The sequence below is a fragment of the Conger conger genome, chromosome 18, assembly GCF_963514075.1.
Source record: "Conger conger chromosome 18, fConCon1.1, whole genome shotgun sequence".
NCBI classification, from domain to species: Eukaryota; Metazoa; Chordata; class Actinopteri; order Anguilliformes; family Congridae; genus Conger; species Conger conger.
In genome coordinates, this window is record NC_083777.1 from 5,963,729 (window position 1) to 5,978,575 (window position 14,847).

At 42.1% G+C, this 14,847-nt stretch overlaps 1 protein-coding gene across 1 annotated transcript in view; it reads left to right on the forward strand.

The window, feature by feature from the left end:
• hpse2 (heparanase 2) overlaps positions 1-14,847 on the forward strand; it is a 99,508-nt gene that overhangs the window by 35,611 nt on the left and 49,050 nt on the right. The window contains exons 4-5 of the mRNA XM_061228803.1: positions 8,562-8,735; positions 10,716-10,887. Coding sequence (XP_061084787.1) covers positions 8,562-8,735; positions 10,716-10,887 — 346 coding nt within the window. The remainder of the gene's footprint in view (positions 1-8,561; positions 8,736-10,715; positions 10,888-14,847) is intronic.

The window sequence follows — 14,847 nt, forward strand, 5'->3', positions numbered from 1 at the left end:
TAAAATTGAATATAATAATTATGTTCTGTATGTGGGAACAAGATTGTTTCGACTTCATCCAATAAGTCTGGTTTGTTCTTCTCTTGAAATTCAATGACTGAGGAAAAGTCTGTGATTTTTGGATTATATATTTTGGATTTTCTGTTTGTAGTAGCTATAGCAGTATAGTATCGGTAGTACAGTCATGCCGTGATTTCAGTTCTGTATTTGAGTTTGTGTCACTGAATGTATTGGTGTTTTGCTGTTCAGCCTCGTAGGGTGGTTCAGCCCCGCAGGTTCCGGTAATGCGGTTATTGGGGTCCCGGGCCGGGTCCTCTGGGCTGTGTGACCTCTGTGCACCAGGTCATAGAGCCTGAAGTTCTGCTGCAGGAATATGACACCACTCCTCCACTGGAGAGTGAATCGACTTGCACATGACAGAAAAGTAAAACACTCAGAGGTCGTGCAGAGATATCCCCATGTCGGGCACCTTTGCCTGTGAAACACTGGCAAGTTGAGCTGTGTCAGAGTCCGCCCAACGTGTCCCAGCATGCACCTCTCCTTCAGTGTCACAGATGTGTCCTCTTTCAGCCATGATGGCAATAATCATCAGCAACCAGGCCTGTCCAGAATGTTATTTATGTGATTAGATAACGGACAAGCCACCCGTGTGGTGGGCTTTGCTTACTCCTGTCCCTCATGTTTGTGTGCATGTTTGTGTAGGCTTAAATGTATCCCATATCATCTCTTGATATTCATTTCCGTGATATTTTTATTTGCAATTAACATTATTGTTCAGAATCACAGACTTATGGGTTAAAACTGCTATAAATTAAAGCCAAATGTATTGTGTTATTTCAGCAATAGGAAAGGGTCCCTTGAAAGCTAATGGTGGCTGTCCATAAAGCTACGCAAACAACAGGAATGTTAGCATAAGTCATACAATCGTTTTTGGGATACTACGAAGAGCAGGATATCGAAATTTAAGCTGGGAGAGAGGCGGGGTGTCTCGGTGGCGCAGCCCGTAGAGCACTGACCGCCTGCTCATTGCGAGCCGCGACGTCGGCGGTTCGAATCCGACCGTCCGACATTTGTCACATGTCTTCCCCTCGCTCTCGCTCCCATTCTTCCTGTCTCTCTATACTATATGCTGTCCAATAAATCTGAAAAAGGCCTAAAAAATATCTTTAAAAAAAAAAAAAAAAGCTGGGAGAGAGGCGGATTGTGATTGGATCTCAATGCAGGCAGTGGGGACATATTAATGCCAGGTGTAACTGTAATCTGGCTAAATCATAACTAGATACAATCTGGATATGATAAGCATGCATTTATCTGCATGTTATAGCTGGTAGCGTGCATATGCGAATCCAATAAGTTACTTTCGTACAGAACAAAATGTAATTTCCTGGAATAAACTGCAACGACAGTGTGCAAATATATAGTATGTCCTACCTAGTTTTGGGTATGTATGTATGCATGGCAAGTCAATCGATTAATGTATATAATTTCTTCAGTGATAACAGCAACACAACATCCATTTGAATCTGCCCTGACAGCACAGCTACATTGTGTAGGGCTGTTGTAGGCACAATTTCACGCTCTGTCTGTGGGAGGTAGTTGCAACATAGCATGGAAATAGTTTCTCCAATAAGATGTAGCGACTACGTCATTTACCATGGAATCAGATTTGTGTCAAAATTATCATCCCTTCGATATAGGTTTATGAGCACAAATAAATAAACATTGCAAAGAAAAATACTGATTTCAAGAAGACTTTTTTTTTTGTTGTTCTATACCTGTGCAAATTACACTTAGTGTAGAACCCTTAGGGTTCTGTGTTGGGTGGCCTCAGGAGGGTGGGGTGGTTTAAAACCTTGGGTGTGGCATAGGCTATACTGTGTCAGTATTGTTTTATATGTTTGTAGGATGTGTAACGTGTTGTTTAAGTCTCTTCAGTGTGCAGGGTGGTTTAGGCCAGGCCAGAAACCCCAGTGCGTTCTCTCTCTTCTCATTTTGTCTCGCCATGTTACTCACACCCAGCGCTATTACAGCAGGCCTGTCAGTCAATATTACTGAAGGATCAGCTGAACACATCCAGGTTCCTCTGACATTGAACTCTTCAAATCTGCAAGTGGTTTATTTGGAGGGTGAAACTGTTTCCCTTTGCAGTTTTTTCTTTTTCATTTTTTTCCACTTCAGAAGGAACTGCAGAGCGAAATGTTATTCCAACATCCAGATCTCCATTCGATCTCTCACTGTTAGGACACGGTTTGTTGACTCAGAACTGTTAATGTTGTTAGACATCATTCTGAAAATTGCTGTATCGTAGACGTCCCCCAAGCCTGGTCACAGCCCAGAGAAGAGGCCGGAACAGCAAATGGACAGTGAAAAATCCGTCCGTTTTCATAATGTTTACCAGTTGCGTGTCAAGGTTAACCTGACCTACTTTTTTTGTTTCTGACTTCCTGGAATATAATTGCACTCATTACCGCAAGACCAACTTTTTTCTTTTGTTTTTTAATTGTTGGAGTTTCTCAAGTTGTATTAGTGTTGCCTGGGTGATTGTACGATGCACACTCCTTTGGTGTGTGCCAATCCACATGCCACCAAGGTTGCTACGTTGCCTTCGGAAACTATTTAACTTTTTCACAATTTGGCCTGATCTTAGTAGTGTCTGGACTTTGCCATTAAATAGTTTTTTTTTTTTTTTTACGAAAAAGGGTTTTTGGGGATTGAGTGTGTTTATTTACTAAATCTTCATTTCTGTCTATCCCTCGCTCTTTAAGTAATCGTGTCTTTCATGCCAAGCCTGCTGGCTGGGAAATGAGCCGTGGAGGCGCTCTGTTGTATGGGTCTGGTTCTTCTGGTGGGCCTGGATCAGATAGCACGTTGACAGTCTCCAGACCCCACTGTTTCCACTGCAGCCAGGCAACAGGGGAATTCTGCACTTAGAGGTATAAAAACCCAATGAAGAAATTACGTTCCTTGAGACGTGTTGCATGTTCATATTTGCAGGATGAAAACATCGAAAGATCTTTGTGAAGCTGGCCCTCTGCGTTTGGTCACTCCCAGGAAATGTCTACTTAACAATAAAAAATAAAACTCATTGTGAAATGTTAGGGGTAAACGATGTTCTGAAAATGTATGCTAATATTTTGCACACATACTGTACATGAGGAATATGAGGTAATAGTTTGGAGAAAAAAAGGGTATTGGCTATCATTGGTGTCCAGTTTGTCCAATCCGTATCATAGTGCCCAATTTATAAAATGAACACTGAAATGTTCCAACAATAACAGTCGGCTTCTAGCACGTCTGGATTTGGGAGCTTTGTCTTAATCCTGCCATTTGTCTTAATTACTGTGGCGTTGTTTGGCTGTAGTGAGCAGGCATAAGTGATTTCTGCGCTCCTCAGTGTGTGCTCTGCTGAAACTCATTCTGGAAGTCCCCATCCGTAGTGTTGATCTAGAAAAGCTTGGGTCTGTTTTCCAAATGTCAATATTCCCTGCTTGCTCCTGTGTTGCATTTTAATGTCTCACCTGTGCACAGGGTTGAAAGGTCACGTGGAATAATTATAATGACGCATTAACTGAGCTCTGTTTCTCAGAAATACATTGCCTCATTGCCTATACTTTGTGAATCTTAACTTTGGGGACAATTAGCTGTAAACATTAAAAAGCTTAGCAGATAATCGAAGCAGGTAATCAGGTTAGTGTTGATACCCGCTGAACTGCAGGACCAGAGAACGATGTCATTCTATCTCTAAACTGTAGCTCTTCTCTGTCCGAGAACACAAACCAGAGAACGGTTCTGTTTAGATAAAAAAGAAATGTCGAAACTTCAGCAGAGAGTGATGGGTACCACACACTCAGTCATGGTACCGGTCAAAGTCAAACTGGATTCAGGCATTCACGGGGGAAATGTGTGTTTTTTATTTTGTAATAAATGTAGTTTGGTCCAAGGTCAGCCTATTACCCCGCTAAAGCGTAATGTCCTTACGGTTGCCGGAGGACGGCTGGGTAGGACTGGGAAGACGTGAGCTCAGGTGTGGGTGAGCCTGCAAACCCTCAGCTCACATATGGTTCTTCTTTCCCCACTGCTCAGAGAGCAAGGCCCTGCTTCTCATCACACCTGCCTTTGATATTTCTTCATTCATGTCAACCATCGATGCGAAAGGAGGTAGAGACCGCAGACCTCCAGCATGCTGTAGTCTGTAGTCTGTAGTCTGCACTCTTCCCCACCCCCTCCCTCGGACCTCGGGTGGGGTTTGTTTGGACTGGAGTGCTTCAGGGAAGTCTGACCCAAAAAGGAATTGTTGTATTGTGTAAAATAACGCGTTTGATTCTGATTCTGCAGAGAATCGCTGAAGAAGGGAATCAGTTTGAATGAGATGGGCTGTAACGGGTGACTGGTGAGGACGCAGACTGCCAGACTCAGACCACAGTTAAGTTTAAGCACTCCTCTCCGGAGGCGTTGATTAGGAGTATACAGAAATGGTGGGGTTGGTCATCAAGAACTCCAGACAGGCAGAGCAGTGCAGCTTAGACCGCAGAAGGTCCAGGAGCACAGAATCCACTGGGTGAAGTTGGCAAAACAGAGTTGATTGAGTCTGGGGAAATCTCAATCTCAATAATGGCTTCTTTGAAACAGGCTTATTTGACAAGCCGGCAGTCATAACACCCCGTAAGCCCCTCATGTCAAACTGCTGAGGGTAAGTGGGTGTGAACTGGGTTATTACTTAAATGTGATGCCTTCCGGAAGAATTAGTTTGCTCCTGGAAGAGCTATTGTTTGGCCAGTTGGGGGCACTTTGACCTCTGGACTGGTTCTTGTGCCACCTGACCACTCCTCCTAACTCATTTGCTCCACAGTCCACTGTGTTACATTTTAGTTTCTGTTATAAAGAAAATTAAAAAAAGCTAAATTATCCCTGGCCATATGTTAGCATTACCAAGGAGAAAGCACATACAGTGTGTAGAGTGACAATAAAGCCATCTTCTTTCATGAGTGTAACCTGAGTGTGTTTTATGCTTGCAATGAAAACAATAATATATGTCATTAAATTGAGTATGGAACAGAAACTTATTGTGAAATGTGAAATCAGCCACACAGTTAATGTTATGCGTCTTATTTTATTTTACTGGGTTGATTCAGTGTTGTGAAACTTCATCATTCCTTCATTATCAGCATAACTTTTATAAAATATTGACGCTGTTTTGTTTCCATACAAAACATGCTACTTTAGTTTTAGACTTTCTGGGGTTTATGGCATTTGATTTTGCATTGTGTTGTAGACGGTAAATTGCCTCAACTGGTTTGAATCAGTCAATGTCTATTGAAGCAATTAACTTTAAAGGATTCGTTGCCCTCCCTGGCAACTCCTATTAAATTCTACATGTCTGCTGACAGAATGTGGGGACAGAATTATAATTTAAGTTGACATTCTTCAGCTTTTACAGTCCTATAAACTTTCATGATCCGTGTAGATGGATAGATACAGAGACGTAATACTTCAAGTTTAATATCATGTCAATTTCCCCGTTGACACTTTACAAAATACACAATTGTTTTAAAAGCTCCGCAAGAAGATGAAACCCAGACAAAAGGATTGCCTGAACAGTCGAGCTATTCATGGACATTTCCTGGTTTTATCTTTCATGAGCTTAACTTTTTCGTTCGCTTCAGTATGTTGGTTGTATGTTAGAAAGGATATGAATAATAACTGCAATGTTTTCTTTAGAGGGCAGAAAAAAATCAGAACTAAAAAATTCATTGTGTGACTGCCATGTTAGAATGCTGGACTGCTTTTGACAGGCCTATATTCTCCCCCTCTTTATCGCATTTGCACAGGTGTGCTAATGGTTTATTATTCATCAAGGATGTCAAATCACTTTCACCAATCATTTGTCAGAAATGACAAATATGACTGCTCCATTTAACACATTTCTTGCAATACCCCTGACACATTTGTGACAGATTTACAACTCTTTAAACAGCCAAAATGCTTCAGTCCATCTGGTGCCTTAATGCGTTTCTTTTTTGTCACAGGAAATGCGGTCAAAGTGCAGCGCAATATTTATGTTTATTGCTCTGCTTTTAACGTATAGAGTTTCAAAACAAGAGGGGGCGGTTAATAGGGTCAGGCCTGAATGTAGGCTAAGATCCCTCTGTACATTTTCAATGGGAATGTCTGTGCATGTGTAAAGTAGTAATGGCATAAAAATAATGACAATATACACCCAGTGATAACTTTGTGAAGTAGACCTGTACAGCAGCTTGATAATTCAAATATTTAATCAGCCAATCATGTGGCAGCAACTAAATGCATAAAAGCATGCAGACATGGTCAAGAGGTTCAGTTTTTCAGACCAAATATCAGAATGGGAATGACGTGTTCTAAGTGACTCTGAACGTGAAATGATTGTTGGTGTCGGACAGGGTGGTTTGAGTATCTCAGAAACTGCTGATCTCCTGAGATTTTCACGCCCAACGGTCTCTAGTGTTTGCAGCGAATGATGAGAAAACATCCAGTGAGCAGCAGTTCTGTGGGCATGCGTTGTTAATGAGAGAGGTCAGAGGAGAATGGCCAGACTGGTCAAAGCTGACAGCAAGGTGAAAGTAATGCAAATAACCACACATTACAACAGTGGTATGCAGAAGAGCATGTCTGAATCCTGTGTCTGCGTGGGTTTCCTCCGGGTACTCTGGTTTCCTCCCAGTCCAAAGACGTGCTGGTTCGGAACTACAGATGAACATTTACATTGATGTGGAAACTCAAAGTGTTGACTCATGTGCACTATCCCTGATAAATAACATAAATTAAATCAAGTAAAACACACAATGCGTCAATTAAACACACAATGCCTCTTAAGTGGATAGGCTACAGCAACAGAAGACCAAAAAGTCAAAATAATAAGTCTAATAAATACCTAATAAAGTGCTCAGTGAGTGTATAAGCCGACAATATGATTGGCAATAATACAGTAAATAAAACATGGAAAGTTTAGAAAATTGTGTGTTGTACAGAAGAGCATGTGCAGTGTGACCTAGTACAGATACAGTAAACCTTCTCAAATTTGAAAGGGGATTTTTTCAGTGTTGTGACTTGGATCCATTGTGTTTCTAAGCACACCAGCCACAACTACAATAATCTGTATCCCGTCAAAAACATTTTTCTTTTCAGTGAGAAAAAAAGCTTCCACTTTCACTCTGTATGAGCTTCTGTAACCTTGTTTTAGTAATATTTGGAGTAATTCTGATTCTTGAAACAGAAACCCCAGATGGTTACTTTTCAGAAGAGGCCAGGATTATGCCTGTAGTCAAAAGGGTTTGAGAATAGTAACCATTGTTTTGGGGGGTATGTCATTTTTAAGCTTGTGTCAAGAAAAGGGGCGATACTTAAGGGGTTAACCAGAAGAGTAACTACAGATTTTGAAGTTTCAGAATATGGCGAGACCTCAGCTAGTCATTTCCTCTGTGCTTACACATTCTTTCCCACTACCTGATAATACCCAATGGTGTTTTTAAATTAATAATTGGGGCATCCAAGTTATGAAATAATGATTGTGAAATGATTTCCAGATTTCTAAAACTCTGTTTTATGTCATGTTCATGTCTCCATATATGTCCATGGTTGAGCAGGGAATAAGCAGGACCTGTCAATCTGCTTTTAATCTGGAATAATCAGTGCATATTTAGCGATGATAGATTGCTTTTATTTTACTTATTATAATTTCTGACATGTTTATCATTAATAACAGGAACAAGAAGTAATTGGGCGGGGGGGGGGTGATACAGGAGGTACAGGAAAGCCCTGAGATCCTGCTGATCGCCTGGGCAACACATCTGTCCCAGCTCAGCACAGACAGAATTATTTAATTCCCTCCCGTGTCCAGCCGTGAGCCAGGGAGGTGAAAGCACTAATTCAGACAGATGAGCCCCATGAACACGGTAAATCACGTAAAGGTAAATCAGAAGTGTCCATGTTATTATTGCCTCTGGAATCTGTTAGAGACAAAAGTGGGTCATAAAAGAATTTGAAGCTTTGAAGAAGCAGGCATTGCTTAGGTTATCCCTCAAGGGGTCCTTGATGCAGAAATCAGTCACCCCCACCCCACCCCACCTTTCTCTGCCTACCCCCCCCCCACCCCCCCCACCCCCTGGTAAAAACAACACAACAAAAACACAGACAGAGTCCTTGCAGAGCTGATTTTCTTTTTTAAACCTACTGAAATGTACCTTGATTATCTTGAATATGTATGTGTGTTTAAACTTTGTTTTATACTTTTTTTGCTGAGAACATATTCACAGCGTGAGATTTCTGAGCAGTGTGTTCACCTGTAATCCATCATACCAAAAGAATTCCTATAGGAAAAAAAAGAACGAAAAAAAAATAGCTTCAAACTACTCCAATGAGCTTTGCTAATGGGCTAATGGTGCTATTGTACTATACAGCATTAACCCTGCCGGTTTTGGGGCAATGCTGTGTGTGTTCTAACGAGGATGGATTTTCATATTGTTGAGACTTAAAAGAGGGAATTAAAAAAAGAAACAAAGTTACAACTGCATCTCGCTTTCTCCCAGCCAGGTCTTTAGACAAACTCTATAACTTTGCCGATTGTGCCGGCCTGCACCTGATCTTCGGGCTGAACGCCCTGCACCGCAATCCCGACAACTCCTGGAACGGCTCCAGTGCTCTTGGACTGCTCAAGTACAGCGCCGGCAAGAAATACAACATCTCCTGGGAGCTGGGCAACGGTGAGTTCACCGGGCCTGCCGCGAGAAGCCTTCATCAACACGTCCCACGCAAACACCAGGAGCAGACGGCGTATACATGACTTCAGTTAATGGCACGCACGTGTAAATATACATACACAATGTACAGTTCAGTCATCGTCAAACCCCAGAAACTGGTAATGTGTTGTGATTTGTTGTTGTTGTTTTCTGGGGGGGGTTTTTTGGGGCTTTTTTAGATGTTAGACTTGTGTTTACTTCCAAGCTGAAGGAGAATTGCCGGGTGACTTAAATGGGATGTGATGCACTGTTTACGTCAGAAAAAACGGCCCCGCGTTTCAATCTGAAATTGACCCGTATAAACAAAACTTTGCTTTCTTTGCAGCTACTAGAACTAGGCCGCAGCCACCTTGGAACAAGCTAGGTTGTGACATCACTGTTGATTTGTCTTGGCCGCTCAAGCTGTTCCTTTCACTGCACTGCTGACTTTCAGTGAGCTCAGTGATGAATCATGAGGGGAAAAACTACACCGAGAATCTTAGGAGGGTTCACATCCCCTTTTAGGGATGCACTGTGTGTATTTTAAATGTGCAGTGCAAGTTCACATCCCCTTTAAGGATGCACTGTGTGTATTTTAAATGTGCAGTGCAAGTTCACATCCCCTTTAAGGATGCACTGCATGCATTTTGAATGTGCAGTGTAAGTTCACATCCCCTTTAAGGATGCACTGCATGCATTTTGACTGTGTGTATTTTAAATGTGCAGTGCAAGTTCACATCCCCTTTAAGGATGCACTGCATGCATTTTGAATGTGCAGTGTAAGTTCACATCCCCTTTAAGGATGCACTGCATGCATTTTGAATGTGCAGTGTAAGTTCACATCCCCTTTAAGGATGCACTGCAGGCATTTTGAATGTGCAGTGTAAGTTCACATCCCCTTTAAGGATACACTGCAGGCATTTTGAATGTGCAGTGTAAGTTCACATCCCCTTTAAGGATACACTGCATGCATTTTGAATGTGCAGTATCTAATGTTCTACAGTGTTTAACCGTCAACATTGTCAGGTTAAGGAGCTGTGACTCCCACAAATTCACATTACTATTAAAGACGTTTAATCCACATTTCTGTTTTCAGGGCAGTACGTGTATGCCAAATACAAAGTGGAACTGCTATTTGGATGTAATATATTTGATATTTATGATCATTTCAATTGAAATATTCTGGGGTGAATCAGCACTGTGGGCTCTATCTGCCCTCTCTTAAAGGAAAAATAATCACCCAAAATATATTTTTACTATCTGTAGACACTCGTAAAAACACCCTGTGCATGATGCATTTACTGGCCTGCTTGAGAAGAGAGCACTCTGATGATTAAAGGTTGCTCCTATTTTATATCAAAAGTACATGCGCACACGTCTTTCTGCTACTTTTAGTTATCTGTGTGATTTCTGTAAATGTAAAGGCACATGCATCATTTGCGTATCTTTCATACATTGTTTTGAAAAATTGTGTGCACTTTTCATGCCTTTCTTACCTCGACCTCCTGCCTTTCAGTCAGTGTCAGTGTCTATAATACCTGTGAAACACTTGTATGCTTGATGGAAATTGCATTATTGTGCCAAATGGGAAGGCTTTGCTGAGAGAACGCATGTTTTTTGAAAAATGAGTCATTGTGTATACATTACTCCCAGAATGAAGGTAGGTAGGGTTAGTGTCCAGTGACGTTTTCCTTTAACCCTTGTGTAGTTTTAACCTTCTTTTTAAACTCTGTATAAAAATGACCCACCTTCACTAAACCACTAAAATGAAGCAGCTTAATTGAATTTTAAACCTCAAATCTATTTTGCATGAAGAAACAACCTGTCAACCATCACAAACTTTGTCATCAAATTTCACGTTTAGAAAATATCACTGAGGGTGTTTTCTCTGCTGTTGAACATAGTGGCGGGTCATTTCTGACCCTGAAGACAGCACACGGGTTGACGCTGCCTCTCTCCCTGCAGAGCCCAACAGCTACCGCACCATGGTGTCCCGCACGCTGAACAGCAGCCAGCTGGCCCAGGACTACACCCAGCTCAGGACCCTGCTGCAGTCCGTGCGCTTCTACAGCCGGGCCAGCCTGTACGGGCCCAACATCGGCCGCCCCCGCAAGAACGCCCTGCTGCTGCTGGAGGGGTGAGTCAGCCTGGGGCAGATGGGGCAGATTCAGGAGGGGTGAGTCAGCCTGGAGGCCTGGGGGCAGACTCAGGGGGGCTTACAGGTTTATTTTAGTAAAAAATTAAATATACAGACATATAATACTAGAAAAAACATAAATATCAGACGCTCAAAATTCAATTTCAGGAAACTTGAGGTCCATGTGGGGTTCACCCCTGGTGTCACTTCGAGTACACTGCAGTACTGATGCGTTCCAGGGTAGTTGTGTCATAATCACCATATTACTGTTATTTCAGTAGTTATGCAAATCTTCACAGTCCTGAGTTTTTAAAAATTGATGCCATTTAATTTGTTCATTTGGCTCATGTAAATGTTGCCTATTACAAAGCAGTCGCATGTGTATTATCAGTTACGGAATTCATCTTTGCATCTTCTCCTAGCTATTTTTTTCCACATTTGACTCTCCTCCTTTTTGTCAGGAGTGGTAACCAGCACTGAACTTGGCTGACTGGTCAGCACCAGTAGGGGAGGGTAGGGAAAGGGTTCTGAATGTGAGCTAACGGTTTTGAATCTAAAAATAGCCTATTAATGTTTTTTTCCTGGTGATGCAAAGACAGCTAATGTTGATTCTAAAGAGACAGGCCATACATATTCAGCACACTGACTGTTTGTTTTTTTGTCCTACAGTACTCCAAACAATCAGATTCTTAAGTTAATTTGTTTAGATATTGCGGTGGGATATCCAATCCCTCTCCTTGTTGGAAAATCAGGCATGGAAACATATGTGTAGTTGTGCAATGGGCACTCTACGTACTGAGTACCACAGGAAATGCAGTCACCCCTGTTCACTGTTACAAGGAAGCCTAGTGCTTCTCTTCTGTTACTGGAGTCTCAAGGACGAGGCCTAAAATTGTGCACGAACAGGCCATGGCCTACCGTGCAATTGCACAACTTTCTTTTTGCTGACTGTTTATGCCTATTTGGCCTAATTATATTTATTTGCTTTATGCTAATTGAGTTATCTTAATTTATTTTACAAAGGTTGTGGGCAGAAAATGTCTGTTTTTCTTTCATTCATTAGAATAGAAAAGAAACAGTGAATGGCCACTTTATTTGGTACAGCTGCTTGTTAATGCAAATATCCGGCTTCCCCAAGCAGCAACCCTTGTGGCTGTGGGTCAGTGTATAAACCATGCTGACATGGTGAGGGTTTACATTAGAAACCGGCAAGTCACACGATCTACGCTACTCTGAATGTGGTATGATTGTGTGAGCCAGATGCGGTGCTTCCAGCATTTTAGAAACGGCTGCCTTCCTGGCATTTTCACTCACTGCAGTCTCTACAGTGGACAGAGAATAGTGTGATAAGCAAAAACCATCCAGTGGCGGTTAGCTCTATGGGCGAATGAGAGGTCAGAGGTCAGAATAGGCACTCATTCATGGTAACTTAAGGGCATCTCTGAATGGAGCCGCACTTAGTAGTTATCGTCGGTTAACATTAGCCACACTTAAGTAGTTCCATTCCAAGTGTACTGCCAGACTGTTTTATTAAAAAAGTAGCCAGCCATCTCAAACATGCATTTCATCTGGCCACGCTAACAATGTTTTGTCTTGAGATTAAAAATTTAGTTAAAGATGACCAATTACCAGCAAAATATGTAACAGGACAGACGTAGCATGTATTCAGTACATGGCGTGTGCTGTATTCAGAGCATTTCAGACCAGAGACCAGAAGTGTGACCTTCACAAGGGAAGAGAGGAAGAAAGTGTGGTGTTTATCGTGTTGCTGTGTGAAATTGGACCTGAGTTCTGTTTGTTTATGTAAGTTCAGAGAGAACAGAAGTTCATGTCTGCCATTGAAGGTGCTGTTTAGGGTATGTCCCACAAATCTGTAACTTGGTTGTAGACATACCTGCCCTCCAAATGCTGAATGGATGTAAATGTAAATAGTACATTTTTGAATTAAGAGGTTGCTGTAGGTTGAAAATGCTAATCCTATAAAGGATATTTCAAAGCAACAATCTGCATTGGATGCATAATTAATTTGGATGTCAACCCTTGTTCAATTCACTGAAAGAACAGATGCTTGTATTTTCATAGATGGCCTTCCACATGTTGGTATGATAAACAAACCAAATATAGAACAGATAAATATGGTAGTAATTAGGAATAATGGGGTCACCAGTATTATAGACTTTAAAGGGCTCAGCAAAAAAAAATACAAAATAACAACCATTAAATTGCTCTATTCAAATGTCTGTAAACCAAACAAGGCCAACAAGATGCCTAAAAATGTTATGGTAGAAAATGGCGGCACTGGTGTAATATTTCTCATTTTCAAAGCTGTCTGAGTTGTGCGTGCGTGCGTGCATGTGTGTGTGTGCATTTCATAAATGCACAGTGCTATATGAAATATACAGTAAAATAGAAAAGGCATGTGGTTCTCAGCCCAAAGAAAGTACACATCCTCAGGGCTTCTTTGCTGTAGCTGTACATGTTGGATTGATCATACGGTGTGTTACCGTGGCCTGGTGAATAGCTATGGAGAGCGCAGTGGGTTCCCAGGATTGTTGCTCTTTACCGGACAGAAGGTGCTCATCTCCCGGCAAGCAGACTGTTAATCCCAGGGCAGAGACACAATTTACTAGCCCTGTCAGCTAAATAAAGTGTCTCTAGATTTACAACCTGACGGAGCAATTTCCCACCTGCAAGTTCTAGGGGATGTACAGAGAAAATATCTTGTCTCTACCCCTCCCACCACGACTGGGGCTTTCTGGTGTCTGACGGACGTCATCGGCGGGTTTCTCAGTGTAAATGTCTGACCTTGCTGACTTTCTGAATGAACACGTCCAGCCGAAGCGTTGTCTGCGGAAGTCCAAAGGGTAGCAGAAAACCCTCTCCCCTCAGCTTGTTGATGCTGGAAGTGATCCATCGGATAGTCAACAGGAATGAAGCGTGTTTTTTGGTTCACAGCATATGATCCTAAATGAACCGGTGTGATTTATGGAAAGGCACTATAACTTTACGACACCCTCAGAGTCACAGCTTTTTACGATGGAATCAGACACTTTTTCGCCGGTGGTGATGGAATGGCTGGAGATAGTGTTGCTCGAAAACTGGTTTAATAAAAAGTGATATTGGGTTGATTTCATAAACACTGGTTTATACAGCACTCCCAGTTCATCCCCCCTTCCATGAAAGCTCCACATTGCTTTTGTACTCATTCTTTAATTCTCTCACACTGCTTGTTTACTGAGGGACCAGGAATAAGAGAGGGACATGTGAGTTGAGTTGCTTACAGTAGATGTTGATAGACATGAGACTAGACTCATGGTTACTGTGCAGATACACAGCAGATCACACACTACATTCAAATAAGGTTCAATCCTCATGACAAATATGGGGTCAAATTGCACCGGTTTTGTGTTTGTCTGCCTCTGGCATGTCCACCTGTCATCGTGCTGAAATGGAGGACAATGCTTTCTTCTAACGAGTGCCACTTCTTTAGAGAGCACCTCTTAAGTTCCTTGTGAAGTTAAGGGACGCTGGTAGTACGAAGGAGACCCTCTCTGGCGGAATTGTCCTGTTTTTTTGGGTATGGTTTGTCTCGTAGAGTATTTAGTGAGGAATAGGAAGACCCGTTAGCGCTGAGAATCCGCATCAGTTTGTATTCCCGCGATGACACAATCAGGTGCCTGCTCTTACAAGTCTACACCTCAGGGCTGCTCAAGATTTACAGGCGGAAATGAAAGACAGGGGTGGTGACCACGTTTTATCACCCAGCACCCACGTCTCTGTGAACAACAGGAGACTCAACGAACAGCCACGTCTCTGTGAACAACAGAAGACTGAACGAACAGCAACGTCTCTGTGAACAACAGGAGACTCAACGAACAGCCACGTCTCTGTGAACAACGGGGTCACAAATTGTGCATTATTGCACCAACATGAGTTAGTACAGTACTGTTGTATTGACAT